Genomic DNA, 24,956 nt, shown 5'->3' with positions numbered 1-24,956 from the left:
GTTTTTGCAAAGTAAATATGTATTTTGTTGCATAATTTATAAGCTAAATGTTTACATTTTCTTCCTTGAACTACAGAATACCAGAAGGCCCCATTGATCAGGGCCCAGCTTCAGGAAGGGTTCATGCTTTAGAAGAGCAGCTTGTGAAGGCCAAAGAACAGATTGAAAATTATAAGAAACAAACTAGAAATGGTAGGTAATGATACATTGTTTTTCCTCTTCAATATATTGACATTAGCACAAACAATTGAAAATTTCCTTTCATCAAAATGTTGGAAATGCTGATGCTCTCTATTCTTTGACTGCAGGTCTAGGGAAGGATCATGAAATCCTAAGGAGGAGGATTGCAAATGGAGCTAAAGAGCTCTGGTTTTTTCTACAAAGTGAGTTGAAGAAATTAAAGAATTTAGAAGGAAATGAACTCCAAAGACATGCAGATGAATTTCTGTCAGATTTGGGACATCATGAAAGGTACTACATTTACATTTCTTTTGGGGTTTATTAAAGATTATAATCTAAGAATGGGAAATGGGAACTTTTGTTAATTTCCCTGCTGAATGGTAAATGATACTTACCATGTTTAGAAGCAGTAGAGTACCTGAGGGCTCAGTGGACAATAATTGCCAAATGCAGTTCATCAGCAGAAAATATTATTTTAAATGAATTTCTAGAAATCTTTATACCCTAAATAAACTCAGAAGATAGTGGTGTCAGCCAACAATGCATTAAAATATCTTCTTTAAACTTCCTTATTATACAACCAATATTTGAAGTGATGTGTACAGTTTTACATTACAGTACATTCATTGGAACTCATACTAAGTCTGCCAGTTATGTTTCTAACTGAAGCATTGAAAACTTTAAAATAGCAACTTTTTAGGGTTTCTAGTGAAAGGGTAATAAGTTTTTGATAAAAAGGAGCATTCTGTTAATTGCTCTTCCATTTAGTTGCTAGAAAGAAGAACCTGAAATCTGCCTAGTTAAATTTGTTTCTCTTGTTTGCACATTTCTGAAAATATGGAGTTTATCCTCCATAGGAAAGGACACATTTCGGTGCCAGTGTGTTCATGCAGAACAAAATGTATCTGAGAATCATTATAGATATGTAAAACCTGTCCTTAGGCCTATTATTTATGCAAGTCTGTATTCCCAGTAGGATTCTGATGGCAATTACTATCTCATTAGTGAACAGTAGAAGAAAACATGTTGTATTAACACAGCCTACCACTGTGAAGAGGAAAAGAATTACCCACAACCAACAGATTCATATATATTAACATCAGCAGCAATATTGTAGTGATTTTGAAATATTGCTCTGCTGTTTTAAGTGAAATTACAAATAAAATCTGTCAGTTTATTGGAATCATTTTAGCATTAGTGAATGTACAGCAATAAGATAGCATAAATTTCAAGGGGCATTGACTTATTAGGCCACAGATTTGGCAGTCCCTTTGAAATTTTTAGCTTAGCTTGCAATCAAGCCATACTTAGACCGCTAGACCAAATACTAATTCTGTCCTTAATTCTTCTCTACCCTAAGCTGATTCTAGGCACCAAAGTTATGTTATTAGGAACTGTGTGCTTGTGTGCTTTGCTTATTGCAGTTTTATAGGAAAGTGTAGATCTGAAGAGGATTTGAGTTGGGCAGACTATATGGTATTTAAAGGATAATTTTGGCTCTTGGCTACTGATAGAATGTTTAATTTTAAAGTTTGAGTGATTTAATTACTTGAGTATTTCATTGTTTGGTCTCTTCCAAATTAAAATAATTATTTATAAATTATTTTGTGCATATATTTTGTGACTATATGTAGAAATTGGAAAACATGTACAAATGAAAAATGTTGGGCCCTGAAAAGTTGATGTAAATCAATGTTAAGTTTTTTGTGAGTTGAATTCCGGTTTAAATACATTATGTTTCTTGACACTACCTTTTAGTAAATGTTAAATAATAATATTTCACTGAAAACAAAAAAGGAAAGGTACCCAAAATATCCAAGTCGATTTCTTTTGCTGTCTTAAGCAGAAATTATAATGAACTTGGGATACAACTTCGCAGGGTAGTAATTTAACTCCAGGCAGCCAGATTAGAATGCAGTGATACAAATAATGAGCAAAGGACAACCAAACATTAGAGAAATAACCTTTAAAGTAATGAATGTACAAATAGAGAGGATTTGTATGTATGTAGAATATGCTGTCTTACTGGTAATTTCCAAGATAAGTGTAAGAATTAAAATTAAAACAGACTTTTGTTTGTCTCTGGTGATTTTTACAGTACACAAAAATCCCCATTTTCTTTTTACACTTGCCCAAATCATAGTGTACAAGTTGTCTCTGGACTGAAAGTCTGTATTCTCTGAAGAATCAGTTAGAGGTTGAGTCTGTCAATTTTCTTGTTCAGATTTCCCTTTGAATCACTCATTATTTTTTGGTTTAGAAAGACATCCGTTATAGAGAGGTAATTTATGGGCTTTTGTTTCTTCAGAAGGGGTTTCTTTCTATCTTAGAACTTTGTTCTGATAGAAACACTGATCCTCATTTTTTTTCCTTTCTAAATCAACTTTATTGTGGCATAATTTATTTACAGTAAAATGTACATAATTTAGTCTGTAGTTCTGTGAGTTTTGACACATGCTCATAGTTTTGTAACCACCACTGCAATCCAGATGCAGAACACTGCTACCACCCCAAGAAAATTCCTTCTGCCTCTTTATTGTCAGCACCGCCCCACCCCCACACCAGTCCCTTGCAGTCACCCAATCTGTCTCCTGCCCCAGTAATTTTACCTTTTCCAGAATTGTATGTAAATGCAATCACACTATGTAGTTTTTTGAGTGTGGTTTCTTTTACTTGGTATAATGCATTTGAGATTCACCCATATTGTTTTGTGTATGGGGTAGTTCATTCCTTTTTATTGCTAAGTAATATTCCATCGTATGGACCTACCACAGTTAGTTTATCCATTCACCAGTAGAAGCACATTTGGGTTTTCCATTTTTTGGCGATTATGTATATATAAAGCTACTATAGATGTTAACATACACGTTTTTGTGGAAACATGTTTTCACTTCTTTTGGATTAACACGTAGGAGTGGGTTTGATGGGTCATGTATGGCAGTTCCTTAGGAACTGGGCCGCACAGCACAAGGTGAGTGACGGGCGAGCAAGCGAAGCTTCATCTGCCTCTCCCCATTGCTTGCGTTACCGCCTGAACCCCCCTCCCCCTGACCCTGTCTGTGGACAAATTGTCTTCCATGAAACCGGTCCCTGGTGCCAAAAAAATTGGGGACTGCTGATGTATGGAGTGAATGTTTAATTCCGTAAGACATTAAAGGGTAGTATTATTTTGTATTCTCAGTGTGTAAGATTTCCAGTTGCTCTGTATCCTTGTTGCACTTGGTATTGTCAATTGTTACATTTTCCTCCTACCATTCCAACAGGAGTGTAGTGGTATATCATTATGGTTTTAATTTGCAATTCCTTACTAATGATATTGAGCATCTTTTAAAGTGCTTAATTGCCATCCATATATCATCCTTGGTAAAGTGTCTTTTCCAAATCACATGCTTAATTTGGGGGGAATTTTTTTTCTTTTTATTGAGCTATAAGCATTCTTCATTTATTCTGGATACAAGACTTACTGGTGCATTTTAGAAAGCTCATTCTGAGAGCCGTGTGAAGGAAAATCTGTTGTCAGGAAATGAGAAAGATTTTACAGAAGTCCAAATAAGTGATAATGAGCTTCTGGACCTGGGTAGTTGGTAGTAGGAGTAGAAAGGGATAAATGCATGCAAAATAGAAGCTGCAGGACTTGGTAACTGATCCAATGTAGGGAGATGGGGGGACTCAAAAGTAATTGAGGACTTGTATTTTCCTGGGAGGACAGCTTTCATAAATGGGCATCATTGTTTCTTTTGTAGTAATTTGGCTTTTTTCCCTGACAAAGGGTAATCTCCTGAGGACTGGAACTCTAACTTCAGTTTCTTCTCTACCCTGCAGTACTAAGCACTCATTATTTAGTTAGCGTTCAGTAAGTTATGTCTTTTTTATTTGCTGGGGAAGCATGTATGTGCATTCTTTGATTATTTCACCCTCTACTTTGTACCTCTTTGTAAAAACAAAATCCTGTTCCATTGAAAGATTTGTGAATATTATGCAACTAAAGAAAATTAAATAATTGAGGTAAAAATATTCTCCTGTAATTGAGAATCCCAAAAGGTATGAAGGGCTAGTTATAGGAGTAAAGTCATTTACCTCTGAATAAAACTGGAAGCTCCAGTTAATTTTAACAGTGGGTTCTGCAAAACAGAGAGTATCTGTTAGAAGTCAAGGATATATAGGGAAGGAAATGGGCTGATAGGAAGCATGGTGGGACTGGAAGAAAACCTGACATAGAAGGATTTTTGTACTCAGTGCCCTTGACTTCATCTTTGATTTGCTTTGGAGGATTTAAGTGATTCCTGTATCTAAAAGTAGTCTTGAGACTTCAGTTATACATGAATCACTAAAAATAAAACTATCATAATGTTTCTGATTTGGAGTGTAATTCTGATTCTAAGCAATGAAGTATGGACTTTCTTTTAATTGAATGTGAATGATAAAAAATAGTGTTGCTTAGCAAATACATCTAATCGTTTGTTTACATTTTATGGACTGTTTGCTCCGTAGTTTCTTAAATGCATCTAAAAATTTGTTAAAATTGAGGGAAAAAAACCCCGCATCGCCTCATCATAAACTTATTAAGGTTGTTAGAGTCAGAGAACTGGTTTAGATCTTATGTCTTATTCCATGGTGCTACTCTCCTTGCAAGGAGAGGAGAAAGAGTAAAGTGAATACGGAATATTATTTTCTTTTGATGACCCTGAGCTCTTGGAATCAATCTATCTACTTGCTTTACCGACAAAACTGGGACTTCAGTTTAATATTGAAAAGGAAAAAAAATGTATCCTTACTTTTTACACATCTTTCATACTCAGCTTTTATTGCCTCTTAGACCTTTATAGCTTAATGTGGTAAGTAAAATTGCACGTCTTTCATCTTAATTCTTCGAAAGGTAATACACCATACTTAAAGTATATAAATCAGAAATCCTTTTATATATGTTTATTAGTGTATATTAGATTTCTTTTTATACGTGTGAAAAATATGAATGGTTTATTGCACTGTTATTATGGAAGGTATATTTTAACTAAGTCAATTTTAGGAGCAGAACTCTTATTTATTTTCTAAATAAATTTCCTAGAACCCTAATATAAAAAACTAAATGTTGAGTAAATCACAAATATTGCTAATGTCCTCAATTGTCATACTAAGTAGAAAAATTTAGTTTCCAAACATTTTAACTTGTAAAGTCGTGGTCATAGATATTATTGAAGATATTTGAAATTCAATACTTATCATCTGATAAAGAGAGGCATATCTCACAACAGCCTCTTCTCAACACATAGGTAAATTAGAAAGTAGGGAAGCCAAAATTGTTGAGAAATTTTGTGTGTCATTGTTGTTACCGTAGTGGTTTTCAAACTTCAGCAAGGCATCAAGAGCGCCTGGAGAGCTTCTTAAAACACAGGTTGCTAAATCCCATCCTCAGAGTTCCTGATTCAGTAGGTCTGAGTGAGGCCTGAGAATTTCCATTTCTAACACATTCGTAAGTGATGTTGAAGTTGCTGGTCTTTGAGAACTAAGGCTCTACAGAATCCCTGGTTCTCTTTATGCATTTACCACTGATAGAGGTTGTCTAGGTTTCTTGGAAAAAATCACATTTCTCTATAGATTAGTGGACCTATCAGTAAACTGTGGGGAAAGACTCTTCTTTTCCTCCCCACTTGATGCTGTTCCTTTTAGTGAGGGGACCATGTTTCTTTTCTAGAATGTGGCTCCCACTGTTCATTACTCAAAATACCTGTCATTAATGCAGCTTGGATGCCAAATATCATACTTGATTTGGGATTCAGCTCACCTGAGATTTTTAGCAAAATGCTATTGACCTGATTAGCCTATTACTTGAGAGCTAGTATCTAGTAGAGCTTGATCCCTGCCTGCTGCTACAGTTGAGTGATCAACTGCTAGTTAATTAGTAATATTCTGTCTTTTAGAAGGATTTTTAAGAATTTAGAGGGGCTGATGGTATAATAAATAAATACAGAGTAGCATATTATTATTACCTGCTGTATAGATCTCAAGCATGAGTATTATTTGATTTTTCAGTTGATGATTTCATTCTAATGATTGTATGTGACCATACTTCTTAGTAATACAGTCACATTTACCTGGTGCTTTTGATGTCATTGATAATGAATTGACCCTGGCCTGTCTCTTTGAAATAGCAAGAGGGAAATCAGCAATTGAGAGTGATTATTTTTGTCATTATGGTTTTATGATTTATGTATTAGTTGTAGGCTCAGTGCTTGGATTTACAGCCTCATAGATTTGACCCTCAACCTCTGAGGGTATCATGGAAAGTTTGTCTTATCACGCTTTTTGGTTGTCCAGAGATACATTTACTTAATCATTGTCGCTTTGGCTCTTTTTGTCATCTTTATGGTGTCAAACACCAGTTTATGAAATAGTTACTGGAGTTGCTTCTTTCTTATTTTAAATTATATTAATTATTAAAGGACAGGGGGGCTCACAGGACTGATGAGCTATTTCTCAATTAAGTTGACTGAAACTATTGAGAAACAATCTAGTAAAGCAGCAATCTCATCACTCCTGCCTGGTTTGCATCATCTCATTATCAGTAATATGTAAAGCAGCTTTGCTAAGACTGAGATCATCTGTGTTTCCAAAATGATGAATGATACTTATGGCTAATTAAGCTGATTGGCTTTTTGCTGCTGTGTGTAGGGGACTATGTAACAAAAGCACTTCAAATCAGATAAGGGGTACAATATCTGACTGGTTATAGGACAAGATTTGTAGGTTAATAGCTTATGGATCTATTTGATCAGAATTGCTGGTCATAACCATTGTGGTCCAGTAGCTTGTGTTTTCACTCTCTTTATAAGGTAGCCTCTACTCAACTGTCTTTGAAAGGTCCAAGAATTGAAATTTTCACTCTTGAATAGTTTTGTGAACCTTCAAATCTATTATTCTTTGTTTTTTGTTTCATTACATACACACTTAATTTCTTTGATGTGTGATTTAATTGATTCTTACATTAAGCTGGAATGTAGATACTCGTTCTCCAGCTTTTGATTCCTTTGGACAAAATGTTTTTGTATGATTGTTTTTCTACTAAGGAATCCAGGGTTATTTTTAAGTGGTACTAGAGCATTTCTCTTAATATCCTTGGACAAAGGGAGACATTGTCATATGAAGTGGTCCTTATTCTTCTTATCACTTAGTCTCTATCAGCCAGATTGTGATTCTCCATCTTGTGTAAGGGAACATTCTCCCCTAAAATAAAATTTGCATTGGGAGGAGAACCTGCAGGTGCAAAAGTGTGTCTCATCTTGTGGCCCTAGTTCTGTTTTGCCTGCCCCCACCTTACATCTCCTTGGGTGTGGTTTCCAAACTGAAGAATTATTTTGACATTAAAAATAACTACTTACTAAGGATTTCCTACATGCCAGTCACTGTGATAAAGACTCTCCATTCATTATCTTATTTTGTCAACATAGTAATATTGATAGCCTCCTCATTTTATAAATAAAGTTATACTCAGACCTAGAGAATTTAGATAGCTTACGCAAGTAAGTGGCAGAGCTGTTCTATTCTAAAATCCTTTCTCTTAATTGCTAAATACTTCTCTGAGCTTTATTTTTCTCTTCTACACGTGGAGATATAATTGCTGTATTACAGCATTGTGATGATTAAATGTGGGAAAATATATAAAACACTTTCCACAGTCACTGACACACTGTAGGTTCTGGTAGACTCTAGTCAGACCTGCACAAGGAAAGTCCTGTAAGAGGATACAAATAGAAAATTCTTAGATCCTCCAAAGAAGGCACAGGTAAGGGGAGATTGTCACAGTGCTCAATAGGAAGATCTGGAGCCTAAACATAAGCCTAGGGGATATCACCCACCAAATAGCATAATTATTGCCTTATGTGGTGGTATGAGCTGTTTTTGTTGTTGCCCTTCTGGACTCCTCTCCACCCATGTGAGCTGTCAGAATGGTGGTATTCTAAAATTCCCCCTGAGACAACATGGGAGGCAGTGGGAGCATTGTCTGCCTATCTGTCTCCTGGTCACATTTTTATCCTTTGCACTGCTTACTTCTGCCCCAGGAGCAAACCGAAGTATTGCCCTTGATCCATATTTACCTATGGATTAGGCTCTGTGGTGTAGCCTCCCTTAGTCACATTTACTTTAATAAATGTCAGTTCCTTCACCTTGGGCTTTTCTTCCTTGAATTATATCTGCTCTGTGCTGGCCCTCAGGGGGAACTTCCCTCTTCAACATTTTGAATCAGGTATAAGCAAAATACTCTCCTTGTGGTTCTTCATTGGCGTAATTGAGACAGACTAGAACGTGTAAAAAAAGTTCTGTGAATATTAAGGTATAAAAATAGAAAAATTAACAGAAAATGCAAAGAACATAAATGTAGCCCAGTTTTTGAAGAAGAGATTTTGATGCCTGTCATAGCTGGCTTTCTCTTAGAGTCATAGATGTTGGTCTAGTCTATCACTTATCTTCAGGCATGTGTATTCTACCCTCAAATGACTAGCACTATTCTGCTGGTACTTTGCCTGGGTTTGTATTTCCCAGGCTTTAATACCTCAGGCCTTTAGATTCACGACCCACGTCCTAGATTTTTTGGTATCTTCATAGTCAAAACCAAGACATCCAGATTACCAGCTTGAGGGATACCTCTAGGAGATCTGATCTGAGAATGGAGTCACTGAAAATCCAGAATCTCTGTAGAATGGTTTTCAGGCACCATGTTTCCCAGTAATGGGCCACAACTGAAACTTTCTGTTTGATTATCCTCATGTCTTTGGCTAAAAGGTGACAAATTTTGCAGGATGGTAATGTCTAAACATTATTGGATTAGCAAAGAGCTACAGCTGACCCTTGAAAAATGCGGGAGTTAGGGGCACCAATCCACTGCACAGTAAAAAATCCACGTATAACTTTTGTCTTCGCACAAACTTGACTACTAGTAGCCTGCTGTTAACCAGAAACCTAACTGATAACATAAACAGTCGATTAACACATATTTTGTATGTTATATGTATTATATACTGTAGTCTTAAAATAAGCTAGAGAAAAGGAAATGTTATTAAGGAAATCATAAAAAAGAGGAAATACATTTACAGCACTGTGCTATCTTTATTATACTGGAAGTTTATGTCCTCTGTTTACAAGATGAATTGTCTGTTAGTACCTACATCTATACTGTCTTATATGATACAAAACACTGAAGATATTATATGTATTACTAACATTAGAAAGCAAAAATGAAAAGATAACATGAAAAAAATTCATTCATGTGCAGCTGTAACAATACATGCATTATACCTGTAACAGCAATGATTGCTTTAAAGGAGGTAGTGTAATCAATATGATTGCTTCATGGTAGCCTAGCCTATACACTAATAAATGAATTGTTTTAAAATTTTTATGGCATACAGTTTTACAGTCATATTCATAATACAGTATTGGAAACATTGTTAAATTTAAAAAAACACTTACCTATCAGCTGATGATCGGCTGATATGCAGTTTCTCCAGTTATGAGGAAGGCATACTGTATGGTAATGTAATTCTTGGCAAGCAAAGTTATAAAATAGTAAGAAAACTAACACATTATTAATTTTATATTAAATTATAGAATTTAATGCCTTTATGCCTATGTAAGGATAGACTGGTATCTACACATATTTTTTTTTAACATCTGTATTGGAGTATAATTGCTTTACAATGGTGTGTTTAGTTTCTGCTTTATAACAAAGTGAATCAGTTATACATGTACATATGTTCCCATATCTCTTCCCTCTTGCATCTCCCTCCCTCCCGCCCTCCCTATCCCACACCTCTAGGTGGTCACAAAGCACAGAGCTGATCTCCCTGTGCTATGCGGTTGCTTCCCACTAGCTAGCTATTTTACGTTTGGTAGTGTATATATGTCCATGCCACTCTCTCTGTCACATCTTACCTTTCCCCCTCCCCATATCCTCAAGTCCATTCTCTAGTAGGTCTGTGTCTTTATTCCTGTCTTGCCACTAGGTTCTTCATGACCTATTTTTTTTTCCTTAGATTCCATATATATGTGCTAACATACTGTATTTGTTTTTCTCTTTCTGACTTACTTCACTCTGTATGACAGACTCTAACTCCATCCACCTCACTACAAATAACTCAGTTTCGTTTCTTTTTATGGCGGAGTAATATTCCATTGTATATATGTGCCACATCTTCTTTATCCATTCATCTGATGATGGACACTTAGGTTGCTTCCATGTCCTGGCTATTGTAAATAGAGCTGCAGTGAACATTGTGGTACATGATTCTTTTTGAATTATGGTTTTCTCAGGGTATATGCCCAGTAGTGGGATTGCTGGGTCGTATGGTAGTTCTATTTTTAGTTTTTTAAGGAACCTCCATACTGTTCTCCATAGAGGCTGTATCAATTTACATTCCCACCAACAGTGCAAGAGTGTTCCCTTTTCTCCACACCGTCTCCAGCATTTATTGTTTCTAGATTTTTTGATGATGGCCATTCTGACCGGTGTGAGATGATATCTCACTGTAGTTTTGATTTGCATTTCTCTAACGATTAATGATGTTGAGCATTCTTTCATGTGTTTGTTGGCAACCTGTATATCTTCTTTGGAGAAATGTCTATTTAGGTCTTCTGCCCATTTTTGGATTGGGTTGTTTGCTTTTTTGTTATTGACCTGCATGAGCTGCTTGTAAATATTGGAGATTAATCCTTTGTCAGTTGCTTCATTTGCAAATATTTTCTCCCATTCAGAGGGTTGTCTTTTTGTCTTGTTTATGGTTTCCTTTGCTGTGCAAAAGCTTTTAAGTTTCATTAGGTCCCATTTGTTTACACATATTTTATACATTCATGATATACCTAACTTTTTCTTAATTTTTTCAATATTTCTAGACTATGCAGTTCATCTGTGAGTTTTTTTAAATTGTGTCAAATCTCAAAAAATTTTTCCGATATTTATTGAAAAAATTTGCGTATAACTGGACTCGCACAGTTCAAACGGTGTTGTTCAAGGGTCAACTGTAGGTTGAATATAAAGTCATTTCCTGGGCTTGTCTTCCTTACATGGTCTCCAGTGGGGAGGCCAAGGAAAAAAGTTTTACAAAGGAAGCTTAATTTTAGTTGACCATTGGGATAGAGTGACTTATACTATGACTCTGACTGCATTATCATAAAAAATTAGTGTACTTTTTTTGGTCTTTGGTCGTCTAGTTATAAGACTGGTTATTCCACTTTCTTGACAGATATTGGGATAAATAGAAATAATTGATTGCTAAGACTTAGTAGTGATGTAACTTGGTAAAAACATTCACTTTTATGTTTTCTAATTTATTAAAATATACAGAGATCAGCTTTCATTCCCAGTGGTAAAGTGATGGCTTGATTACTATAACATGAAAGCATAAACCATGCCAATTTATATATTTCAGAGAATTTTCCCCTCTAAGTTACACCTAATGTAGTTTTTTACCTGCTTGGGGCTATATACTGATTGTCATGGAATGTAGTGCTATTTGTCTGTGTGTGTGTGTATCTTTAATTTAATGTAACGCCATGCAGAGCATATTGAATTTCCTTTATTCCTTCAACAGGCATTTGCTGATAGACTGGTTACTTATCCCACTGTACTACATCTCCAGAAACAATACTGCTATTTAAATTTGAGACTTTCAACAAGTTTTGTGATCACTCCTATCTGGTGGGTAGGAAAAAGCAAATGACCATGTTTGGATATGATGAAACCTGTGAAATGTGAAAAATAATGGGTGTGATGAGAGTAATGGAAAAGAGGCCTATAAAACTGAGAAAATAATTTAAATAAACTTCAGCTTAGCCCTGTAACACCATTATAAGGAAAGACATCTCCTGTGTTTCCATGATCAACTCACACAATTTCATGAGTGGTAACTTTTCCCCCAGCAACTATAAAATAATACCATAGGCTACATAATAGCCCATAGGGGCCTCAGTTTCATAATCTGAAAAAAACTTGAACCTCTGTTCAGTGTGTAAGACTGTAAGTTAGTTTCTTAAGGAGGCAGTAAGTTGTAGATATGGTTTTTCCAACTAAAATTACTCTTTTTCATGAAAGAAATGTTTTGAATCTTAGGTGGGAATAATACATATAAAAACAGGTAAAGCATCACATATTAGACTCTTGTCCTATTTTAAAAGGATAAATATGGAAATAGTCAAGCTGTGAAGTGTCCTGTGCATGGATAATGATGACCCATTGAACAAATGCCTGAAATGCTTCACAGACGACCCTGTTATCCCAAAGCATTGTATAAAGCTGTTCCATTATTAGTTGGGTGAATATTCTAAACTGTGGCTATGATTTTGAATTTTTATTTGTATATTATTAATAGTTTTGTTTTATTCAAAGGGGCTATTATCAGGTATTCTCTGTTAATCATTTGTAGTTCTGATGATTTTCTATGATAGTAAATAAGACTTCAATTATTTTTCCAGTGGGCTTCCATTGCTTTGCTCCTGAATGGTTTATCATCTAGTTAAGAACCAGGAATAGAAGAGAACTGAGACTATGTCGTGTACTCCTAGATAAATCACAGTTGTTGAGGGCTGGTTTCATCATCTGTTAAATGAGTCCTCACTGATCAATCCCTTTCTTCAGGGTGCTATGAGGCACTGAGTATTGGGTCATTTTTCTGACTGGCTATCAGTCCCACATATTACTGTCACCCTCATACCCAACGGATCTTTCCTCTTAGCTGTGGAATTATTAGCAGGTATTCTTCAGACACAAGGTAAAAGTTCTGAAGCAACTCTCTGAGGCATTCTAGCATAAATAGCAATGTCTTAGTCTGTTTGGGCTACTATGACAAAAAAATATCATAGACTGCATGGCTTGTAAACAACAGAAATTTACTTCTCACAATTCTGGAAGGTGAGAAGTTCAAGATCAAGGTGCTGGCAAATTTGGTGTCTGATGAGTGCCCTCTTTCTGCTCCATAGACAGTGCTTTCTCACTGTGCCCTTGTACGGTAGAAGGGGCTAGAGGCTCTGTGGGGTCTGTTTTACAAGAGCACTAATCTCATTCATAAGGCTCCACCCTCATGACTTAAGCACTTCCCACACGCCCCACATTTGAATACCATCACACTGGGCATTAAGTTTCAATGGATGCGTTTGGGGGAGACACAGATGTTCAGTCTGTAGCAAGCAGCCACCACATATACTACTTTGTTTGTATTATCACTAATCCTTTTTTAAAAACTGTGTGGAAGGTTTTATAATCCTCATTTTAAAGTGAAGAAACTATGTCTCAGAGATGTGAAAATAACTTTCCTAGGACACAAAGCTGGTAAGAGTTAGATCCCAAACTGAGGGGTAGATCTGTCTGGCTCTCAAAGCTCTTTTTCCTCTGATTCAAAATCTTTCTAATTTTGCATATTTACAATGAACAGAGTCCACATTTTTGTACTCCAGACCCCTTACTTTGATATTTGTTAGTGCATAACATTTTGATTGTTGTACGTATAACATACAAAATATGTGTTAATTCTGTTTATGTTATCAGTAAGGTTTCCGGTCAACAGTAGGCTATTAGTAGTTAAGTTTTTGGGGATTCAAAAGTGATATGCAGATTTTCGACTGTGTGTGGGGTTCGGCACCCCTAACCCCTGAGTTGTTCAAGGGACAGCTGTATACTTTCTGATAAATAGAAATAAATTTCTAACTTTATAATTTTCACAAGCAAATAACACAGACTTATAAGCATTCCCTGAACAGAAGAGTTAATATAAAGTGCAGAGAAGGGGTAAAGCTGGAGTTATTACTAGTTAAGGATTATTCCCAGAAATTCTCTAGCACAAAATTGGATTTGTGAAAGGTAAAAATTCTCAATATTATCTCATCTAAAATTCTTGAAAATTTTTTGCCACTTTTTCATTCAGTTATCTATTCAAAGATATATATTGAACGTTTTCTATGTGATCAGAACTGTTCTAAATGCTGGTTTGGGAGCAGGGAGGGGAGTTTGAAAAATACCCTGCTGCCATGGAGCTTAAATTCTAGTAGGGAGAGAAAGATAATAAAATAAAGAAGTAAATGATATATATTAGAAGATGATAATTGCTTGGAGAAAAATAAAGCAGGGAAAGAGGAGAAGGAAAAGCAAGAGATGTGATGGTGACTGGGTGTTGAATTTTTAAGTGAGATAGTCTGGATAGCCTTTTGGGGAAGGTGACATATGAGCAAAATTTTGAAGGATATTTGGGTGAGCCATGTGGATGGGTATCTCGGAAACCAGCATTCCAGGGGAAGGAGGAGCAAATGCAAAGGTCCTAAAGTAGGAACATGGCTGACATGTTCAGGGGTTAGTAACAAGACTATGTGGCTGAAATAGAGTAAACAAGGAGGACAGTAGTAGAAGATGAGATCAAAGAGGTAAGGGAGGAGGAGGAGCTTCGAGCTTCAAGATGGTGGAAGACTAAGACGTGGAGATCACCTTCCTCCCCACAGATACATCAGAAATACATCTACATGTGGAACAACTCCTACAGAACACCTACTAAACGCTGGCAGAAGACCTCAGACCTCCCAAAAGGCAAGAAACTCCCCACGTACCAGGGTAGGGCAAAAGAAAAAAGAAAAAGCAGAAACAAAAAGAATAGGGACGGGACCTGCACCAGTGGGAGGGAGCTGTGAAGGAGGAAAGGTTTCCACACACTAGGAAGCCCCTTCGCGGGTGGCGGAGGACGGGGAGCTGCGGAGCCATGGAGGAGAGCGCAGCCACAGGGGTGCGGAGGGCAAAGTGGAGAGATTCCCGCACAGAGGACCGGTGCCGAGCAGCACTCACCAGCCCGAGAGGCTTGTCTGCTCACCCGCCGGGGCAGGCGGGGCTGGGAGCTGAGGCTCGGGCTTCGGAGGTCGGATCCCAGGGAGAGGACTGGGGTTGGTGGCGTGAACACAGCCTGAAGGGGACTAGTGCGCCACAGCTAGCCGGGAGGGAGTCCAGGAAAAAGTATAGACCTGCCTAAGAGGCAAGAGACTTTTTCTTTCCTCTTTGTTTCCTGGTGCGCAAGGAGAGGGGATTAAGAGTGCCGCTTAAAGGAGCTCCAGAAACGGGCGCGAGCCACGGCTATCAGCGCGGACACCAGGGACGGGCATGAGACACTAAGGCTGCTGCTGCAGCCACCAAGAAGCCTGTGTGCAACCACAAGTCACTATCCACGCCTCCCCTCCCGGGAGCCTGTGCAGCCCACCACTGCCAGGATCCCGTGATCCAGGGACAACTTCCCCGGGAGAACACACGGCGCACCTCAGGCTGGTGCAACGTCACGCCAGCCTCTGCTGCCGCAGGCTCGCCCCATGTTCCGTACGCCTCCCTCCCCCGGCCTGAGTGAGCCAGAGACCCCGAATCACCTACTCCTTTAACCCCGTCCTGTCTGAGCAAAGAACAGACGCCCTCAGGCGACCTACACGCAGAGGCAGGGCCAAATCCAAAGCTGAACCCCAGGAGCTGTGCGAACAAAGAGGAGAAAGGGAAATCTCTCCTAGCAGCCTCAGGAGCAGCGGATTAAATCCCCACAATCAACTTGATGTAACCTGCATCTGTGGAATACCTGAATAGACAATGAATCATCCCAAATTGAGGAGGTGGACTTTGGGAGCAACGATATATATATTTTTTCCCCTTTTTCTCGTTTTGTGAGTGTGTATGTGTATGCTTCTGTGTGTGATTTTGTCTCTATAGCTTTCTTTTACCATTTGTCCTAGGGTTCTGTCTGTTTTTTTTTTTTTTTTCTTCTTTCTTTTAGTATAGTTTTTAGCACTTGTTATCATTGGTGGATTTGTGTTTTTGGTTTGGTTGCTCTCTTTTCTTTCCTTCGTTTTTTAATTTTTTATTTAAAACATTTTTTTATTTTTTATTTTAATAACTTTTTAATTTTGTTATATTTTATCTTCTTTCTTTCTTTCCTTCTTTTCCTTCTCCCTTTTATTCTGAGTCATGTGGATGACAGGCTCTTGGTGCTCCAGCCAGTGTCAGGGCTGTGCCTCTGAGGTGGGAGAGCCAAGTTCAGGACGTTGGTCCACAAGAGACCTCCCAGCTCCACGTAATATCAAACGGCGAAAGCTCTCCCAGAGATCTCCATCTCAACGCCAAGACCCAGCTCCACTCAATGACCAGCAAGCTCCAGTGCTGCACACCCTATGCCAAACAACTAGCAGGACAGGAACACAACCCCACCCATTAGCAGAGAGGATGCCTAAAATCATAATAAGGCCACAAACACCCCAAAACACACCACCAGATGTGGACCTGCCCACCAGAAAGACAAGATCCAGCCTCATCCACCGCAACACAGGCACTAGTCCCATCCACCAGGAAACCTACACAACTCACTGAACCAACCTTAGCTACTGGGGACAGACACCAAAAACAACGGGAACTACGAACCTGCAGCCTGTGAAAAGGAGACCCCAAACACAGTAAGTTAAGCAAAATGAGAAAACAGAGAAACACACAGCAGACGAAGGCGCAAGGTAAAAACCCACTAGACCTAACAAATGATGAGGAAATAGGCAGTCTACCTAAAAAAGAATTCAGAATAATGATAGTAAAGATGATCCAACATCTTGGAAATAGAATGGAGAAAATACAAGAAACGTTTAACAAGGACCTAGAAGAACTAAAGAGCAAACAAACAGTGATAAACAACACAATAAATGAAATTAAAAATTCTCTAGAAGGGGTCAATAGCAGAATAACTGAGGGAGAAGAACGGATAAGTGACCTGGAAGATAAAATAGTGGAAATAACTACTGCAGAGCAGAATAAAGAAAAAAAAAAGAAAAGAATTGAGGACCGTCTCAGAGACCTCTGGGACAACATTAAACACACCAACATTCGAATTATAGGGGTCCCAGAAGAAGAAGAAGAGGAAAAGAAAGGCACTGAGAAAATATTTGAAGACATTATAGTTGAAAACTTCCCTAATATGGGAAAGGAAATACTTAATCAAGTCCAGGAAGCACAGAGAGTCCCATACAGGATAAATTCAAGGAGAAACATGTCAAGACACATATTAATCAAACTATCAAAAATTAAATACAAAGAAAAAATATTAAAAGCAGCAAGGGAAAAACAACAAATAACATACAAGGGAATTCCCATAAGGTTAACAGCTGATCTTTCAGCAGAAACTCTGCAAGCCAGAAGGGAGTGGCAGGACATATTTAAAGTGATGAAGAGGAAGAACCTACAACCAAGATTACTCTACCCAGCAAGGATCTCATTCAGATTCGATGGAGAAATTAAAACCTTTACAAACAAGCAAAAGCTGAGAGAATTCAGCACCACCAACCGGCTTTACAACAAATGCTAAAGGAACTTCTCTAGGCAGGAAACACAAGAGAAGGAAAAGACCTACAGTAACAAACCCAAAACAATTAACAAAATGGCAATAGGAACATACATATTGTTAATTACCTTAAATGTAAATGGATTAAATGCTCCAACCAAAAGACATAGACTGGCTGAATGGATCCAAAACAAGACCTGTATATATGCTGTCTACAAGAGACCCACTTCAGACCTAGGGACACATACAGACTGAAAGTGAGGGGATGGAAAAAGATATTCCATGCAAATGGAAATCAAAAGAAAGTGGAATAGTAATTCTCATACCAGACAAAATAGACTTTAAAAGAAAGACTATTATAAGAGACAAAGTAGGACACTACATAATGATCAAGGGATCAATCCAAGAAGAAGATATAACAATTGTAAATATGCACTCAACATAGGAACACCTCAATACATAAGGCAAATGCTAACAGCCATAAAAGGGGAAATCGACAGTAACGCAATCATCATAGGGGACTTTAACACCCCACTTTCACCAATGGACAGATCATCCAAAATGAAAGTAAATAAGGAAACAGAAGCTTTAAATGACACATTAAACAAGATGGACTTAATTGACATTTATAGGACATTCCATCCAAAAATAACACATTACACTTTCTTCTCAAGTGCTCATGGAATTTTCTCCAGGATAGATCATATCTTGGGTCACAAATCAAGCCTTGGTAAATTTAAGAAAATTGAAATCGTATCAAGTATCTTTTCTGACCACAACGCTATGAGACTAGATATCAATTGCCGGAAAAAATTTGTAAAAAATACAAACACATGGAGGCTAAACAATACACTACTTAATAACCAAGAAATCACTGAAGAAATCAAAGAGGAAATTTTAAAATGCCTAGAAACAAATGACAATGAAAACACGACGACCCAAAAGCCATGGGATGCAGCAAAAGCAGTTCTAAGAGGGAAGTTTATAGCAATACAATCCTACTTAAGAAACAAGAAACATCTCAAACAACCTAACCTTACACCTAAAGCAATTAGAGAAAGAAGAACAAAAAAACCCAAAGTTAGCAGAAGGAAAGAAATCATAAAGATCAGATCAGAAATAAATGAAAAAGAAATGAAGGAAACTATAGCAAAGAACAATAAAACTAAAAGCTGTTTCTTTGTGAAGATAAACAAAATTGATGAACCATTAGCCAGACTTATCAAGAAAAAAAGGGGAAGACTCAAATCAGTAGAATTAGAAATGAAAAAGGAGAAGTAACAACTGACACTGCAGAAATGCAAAAGATCATGAGAGATTACTACAAGCAACTCTATGCCAATAAAATGGACAACCTGGAAGAAATGGACAAATTCTTAGAAATGCACAAGCTTCCGAGACTGAACCAGGAAGAAATAGAAAATATGAACAGACCAATCACAAGCACTGAAATTGAAACTGTGATTAAAAATCTTCCAACAAACAAAAGTCCAGGACCAGATGGCTTCACAGGTGAATGCTATCAAACATTTAGAGAAGAGCTAACACCCATCCTTCTCAAACTTCCAAAATAAAGCAGAGGGAGGAACACTCCCAAACTCATTCTACGAGACCACCATCACCCTGATACCAAAACCAGAAAGATGTCACAAAAAAAAGAAAACTACAGACCAATATCACTGATGAACATAGATGCAAAAATCCTCAACAAAATACTAGCACACAGAATCCGACAGCACATTAAAAGGATCATACACCATGATCAAGTGGGGTTTATCCCAGGAATGCAAGGATTCTTCAATATACGCAAATCAATCAATGTGAAACACCATATTAACAAATTGAAGGAGAAAAACTATATGATCATCTCAATAGATGCAGAGAAAGCTTTCAACAAAATTCAACACCCGTTTATGATAAAAACCCTCGAGAAAGTAGGCACAGAGGGAACTTACCTCAACATAATAAAGGCCATATGTGACAAACCCACAGCCAATGTCGTCCTCAATGGTGAAAAACTGAAACCATTTCCACTAAGATCAGGAACAAGACAAGGTTGCTTACTCTCACCACTATTACTCAGCATAGTTTTGAAAGTGTTAGCCACAGCAATCAGAGAAGAAAAAGAAATAAAGGGAATCCAAATCGGAAAAGAAGAAGTAAAGCTGTCACTGTTTGCAGATGACATGATACTATACATAGAGAATCCTAAAGATGCTACCAGAAAACTACTACAGCTAATCAATGAATTTGGTAAAGTAGCAGGAAACAAAATTAATGCACAGAAATCTCTTGCATTCCTATACACTAATGATGAAAAATCTGAAAGTGAAATTAAGAAAACACTCCCATTTACCATTGCAACAAAAAGAATAAAATATCTAGGAATAAACCTACCTAAGGAGACAAAAGACCTGTATGCAGAAAATTATAAGATACTGATGAAAGAAATTAAAGATGATACAAATAGATGGAGAGATATACCATGTTCTTAGATTGGAAGAATCAACATTGTGAAAATGACTCTACTACCCGAAGCAATCTACAGATTCAGTGCAATTCCTATCAAACTACCACTGGAATTTTTCACAGAACTAGAACAAAAAATTTCACAATTTGTATGGAAACACAAAAGACCCCGAATAGCCAAAGCAATCTTGAGAAAGAAAAACAGAGCTGGAGCAATCAGGCTCCCTGACTTCAGACTATACTACAAAGCTACAGTCATCAAGACAGTATGATACTGGCACAAAAACAGAAATATGGATCAATGGAACAGGATAGAAAGCCCAGAGATAAACCCACACACATATGGTCACCTTATCTTTGATAAAGGAGGCAAGCATATACAGTGGAGAAAGGACAGCCTCTTCAATAAGTGGTGCTGGGAAAACTGGACAGCTACATGTAAAAGAATGAAATTAGACCACTCCCTAATACCATACACAAAGATAAACTCAAAGTGGATTAAAGACCTAAATGTAAGGCCAGACACTATTAAACTCTTAGAGGAAAACATAGGCAAAACACTCCATGACATAAATCACAGAAGATCCTTTTTGACCCACCTCCTAGAGAAATAAAAACAAAAATAAACAAATGGGACCTAATGAAACTTAAAAGCTTTTGCACAGCAAAGGAAACCATAAAGAACACGAAAAGACAACCCTCAGAATGGGAGAAAATATTTGCAAATGAAGCAACTGACAAAGGATTAATCCTCAATATTTACAAGCAGCTCATGCAGCTCAATATCAAAAAAACAACCCAATCCAAAAATGGGCAGAAGACCTAAAAAGACATTTCTCCAAAGAAGATATACAGATGGCCAACAAACACATGAAAGAATGCTCAACATCATTAATCATTAGAGAAATGCAAATCAAAACTACAATGAGATATCATCTCACACTGGTCAGAATGGCCATCATCAAAAAATCTACATACAGTAAATACTGGAGAGGGTGTGGAGAAAAGGAAACCCTCTGGCACTGTTGGTGGGAATGTAAATTGATACAGCCACTATGGAGAACAGTCTGGAGGTTCCTTAAAAAACTAAAAATAGAACTACCATATGACCCAGCAATCCCACTACTGGGCATATACCCTGAGAAAACCATAATTCAAAGAGTCATGTACCACAATGTCCATTGCAGTTCTATTTACAATAGCCAGAACATGGAAGCAACCTAAGTGTCCGTCAGCAGATGAATGGATAAAGAAGATGTGGCACATATGTACAATGGAATATTATTCAGCCATAAAAAGAAGCGAAATTGAGTTATTTGTAGTGAGGTGGATGGACCTACAGTCTGTCATACTGAGTGAAGTAAGTCAAAAAGAAAAGCAAATACCGTTTGCTAACACATATATATGGAATCTAATAAAGAAAAAAAAACAGGTCATGAAGAACCTAGGAGCAAGATGGGAAGAAGGACACAGACCTACTAGAGAATGGACTTTAGGATATGGGGAGGGGGAAGGGTAAGCTGGGACAAAGTGAGAGAGTGGCATGGATATATATACACTACGAAATGTGAAATAGATAGCTAGTGGGAAGCAGCCACATAGCACAGGGAGATCGGCTTGGTGATTTTTGACCACCTAGAGGGGTGGGATAGGGAGGGTGGGAGGTATGGAGACGCAAGAGGGAAGAGATATGTGGATATATGTATATGTATAACTGATTCATTTTGTTATAAGGCAGAAACTAACACACCATTGTAAAGCAATTATACTCCAATAAAGATGTTTAAAAAAAATGAAAAATCAAAATAAATAAATAAATCCATTAAAAAAAAAAAAAAGAGGTAAGGGAGGCCATATTGTCTGGGGCCTTGTAGGTCAAATTAGTAACTTTGGGTTTGACTGATTGAGATGAAGAACCAGTTCAATAAGAGCAAAGGAGTAACATCATTTGACTGATATTTTGACAGGATCTAGCTGCTACATTGAGAATAGACTGTAGAGGTTGGCAAGGGTGGAAGCAGGGAGACCTGTTCAGAGGTTACTGTAACAATTCAGGTGAGAAAAGTGGTGGCTCAGTTGGTAGCAATGCCAGTGTTGATACTTGTTCAGAACTTGGCGAAATGTTTTGCTGATAGGTTGGTAGGGAGTGTCAGAGAAAGAGAGGAGTCTTGCTTTTTACTTTTCTTTATTGGTAAATGCAAGTCATTGCTTTTGTTTAATGTATTATAAATTAAACCATCTGCACCAGCCATCAAGTTTCTCTTCCCTAGTATACTGGGTATTTTAGTTTACTTTGCAGGAAATTCAGCATGTTGTAATTGAAATTACTATGCAGGATGGGAAAGTATCTTAACAATCATTTTATTAATTTAGAGCAAGAATTGTCAAATTATAGCCCCAGGGCCAAATCTGGCTCATAGCCTGATTTTGTGAATAAAGTTTTATCGGATGACACACACATTTTTTTTTTTTTTTTTTTTAACATATTGTCTATGGCCGCTTTCGGGCTACAAAAGCAACAGAGGCCCACAAAGCCTAGAATATTTACTGTCTGGCCCTTTACTGAAAAAAGTTTGCTGAGCCTTGGTTTCGACCGTTGTGTAACAGTTGTGCCAAAATTTTCCTCTGATCTTTTTCCAAGTATGAAGAAGAAATTTAAGAGGGGACAGGAGGTGACAGTAGAGAGAACAAAAAGTTAATATTCAAATGCTGTCACCAATGTATTTCTGTCCCTTATGTTAGTCTACGTATTTCTTTGCTATGGGTATCCACTTTCCCCTGATCTCTGACGTGCTCTGTGTTGGGATATAAGTGCACATAATTGGCCTGGGGCAGGGGGCCAGGGCTGGGGAATAGGTTCTTCTCAACAGTAAAGATTTCCTATAGGAATGAATCTTGGCTGCTAGAGACTACACTGTTGAATTTCACAGTCTTGATAGAAAATAAAAAATGGGTACCAGCATCAGTGTGAGCATCAATTTTTATGAAGAATTTGACTCTCTTCTTATGACTTTGTGTAATCCTGTGATGAAATACAAATAAGTTAGACCCACAATGTTGTTTGCTTTTTATAGGTCTATCATGACGGATTTATACTACCTCAGTCAAACAGATGGAGCAGGTGATTGGCGGGAAAAAGAGGCCAAAGATCTGACAGAGCTGGTCCAGCGGAGAATAACGTATCTTCAGGTAAGAAGGTTAGGTTAAGAAATAAACTTGAGTGAAAAAAAGGAGAATCATAATAAAACTAAGAGTTGCTGTTGGTTTTTAGTCTTCCTAGCCCTCACTTTTTGAAAGTATTTGTTCACTCATTTTACATATTTATTCAAAAAGACTCTATGTTACACCTTGAGTGGAATACAAAGATAGCTAAAAGAAGGTCCCTGCCCTAAAGGGGGCTACTTCTGACACACGGACATACAAAAACTACAGTGCAAAATAGGAAGTGCTGCATTTATGTGAGAGATTAGATGAAATGCTCATTGGAGGAACATGTCAGGGATAGCTATGTGGAAAAGGTATTATTTGAACTGAGCTGCAAAGGATAATTAGGTAGGATATAGACACCAGAAAGGGAGAAGAGCATACTGGCTGGAGCATATGATGTAAGTAATGATCCATACCTGGGAAAGAACAGTACAGGAACCCAATGAGAAATAGAATATCTTAGTTTGTCTGGAGTTTTGGTTGTGCGAAAAGGAGGGTTGGAAAAGGTAGGTTTGGGAGCCAGATTGCAGAGGTCCTCGGGTACGGGTTAAGCTTTATAGTGCATAAGCAGTAAATGGTTGCTGAACGATTTTATTTATTGTGTAAACATCATTATAACAACAAACGGGAAATATAAATCAAGGGTAAACTCCAAGTCCCAGGACCTTTAAAATATATTCTCTTCATTTTTTGTGTGTGTTCTCCTCTAGCTCTTATTAATATGCTTACCCAGTGTTACATATTTGTAAGGATAGAATTGATTTCCTTTTGAATTTTTGTTTTTGCTTAATATGCCATAAGCTTTTTTCTGTTTTGGAGTCACAACCTGCTTTTGAAAGATTTTTATACATAAGAGTGGCATGATGAGAGTGCTGCTTTAGTGATATTAATCTGAAAAGTAGTATTTTGCTTGAACTGGATTCATTGTAAGAGACTAGAAGCAAGGAGATCGTTTAGGATATGAGGACCGTACTGAAGCTGAGAAATACTGAGGTGTGTGGCAGTTTGCATTGGAAGTGAAGAGACAAATTTGAGAGAGTTTGGGAAGATCGAATTGATAGGCGTTTCCAAGTAGCCGAAGGAGCTGGAATGAATGGGGTAATGTGTCATCAATAGAAAAGAAACTTAAATCAGGGGAAAACAATGTATTAGTAAATAGAATTTAACACTCCAAATGCTTGAAGTTGAAATGATCACGCTCATCCTTTTCTCGTACTATTGATGGTATATATACTTTCTGTGTATAATCACTCTGTTTTCCTTTTAAGGTTAAGGTGCCTTATAAAAGCAAAATAATAGCCAGCAACTTTATTCTGTATATTTTAAGATGCACATTTTCCTATACTTAAATAGGAAAAAGCAGAAAATCAGGTGTTTCAAGAGATCGTTAAAAACGAAACTGATCTTGGCATGCTCTCTTGGTCTCATACCCCCATGGCCATTCATCAGAGGTGTCTGTAGAATGAGAAACACTTGCCTCCTGCAGGGAAGAGGTAATTATCTCCTATCAACTAGAACCTCATTCAATGAACTGTAAACAGCTGGTGGCTCAGAACTATCATCCTCATTTGAAATGGAAATAACTCTGGTTTCTGAGTTTCTTCCATTTCCACATATTCATTAAATTTTCACACCACAAAAGTTATATTTAAACTATGATTTGGCCATAGTTTAGCACCACCTCCAACCCGTCAGTAACAAGTACCTGCCACTTGCTTTAGTTTCTTTTTTCCTCTTGGTTTTTGAGTGGCCAAGTGTTTTCACCAGTAGTGTGAATTTCAT

The 24,956-nt window shown here is 37.4% G+C and overlaps 1 protein-coding gene across 9 annotated transcripts in view; it reads left to right on the top strand.

The window, feature by feature from the left end:
* FUT8 (fucosyltransferase 8) overlaps positions 1 to 24,956 on the top strand; it is a 318,121-nt gene that overhangs the window by 204,901 nt on the left and 88,264 nt on the right. For all 9 annotated transcript variants that reach the window (XM_068543987.1, XM_068544009.1, XM_068543973.1 and 6 more), the window contains 3 exons: positions 77 to 192; positions 309 to 471; positions 23,042 to 23,156. In XM_068543987.1, coding sequence (XP_068400088.1) covers positions 77 to 192; positions 309 to 471; positions 23,042 to 23,156 — 394 coding nt within the window. The remainder of the gene's footprint in view (positions 1 to 76; positions 193 to 308; positions 472 to 23,041; positions 23,157 to 24,956) is intronic.

This window comes from Eschrichtius robustus, chromosome 1, assembly GCF_028021215.1.
Source record: "Eschrichtius robustus isolate mEscRob2 chromosome 1, mEscRob2.pri, whole genome shotgun sequence".
Taxonomy (NCBI): domain Eukaryota; kingdom Metazoa; phylum Chordata; class Mammalia; order Artiodactyla; family Eschrichtiidae; genus Eschrichtius; species Eschrichtius robustus.
Note: the sequence above shows the minus strand (reverse complement) of the source record. Positions and strands in the feature narration are given on the sequence as shown.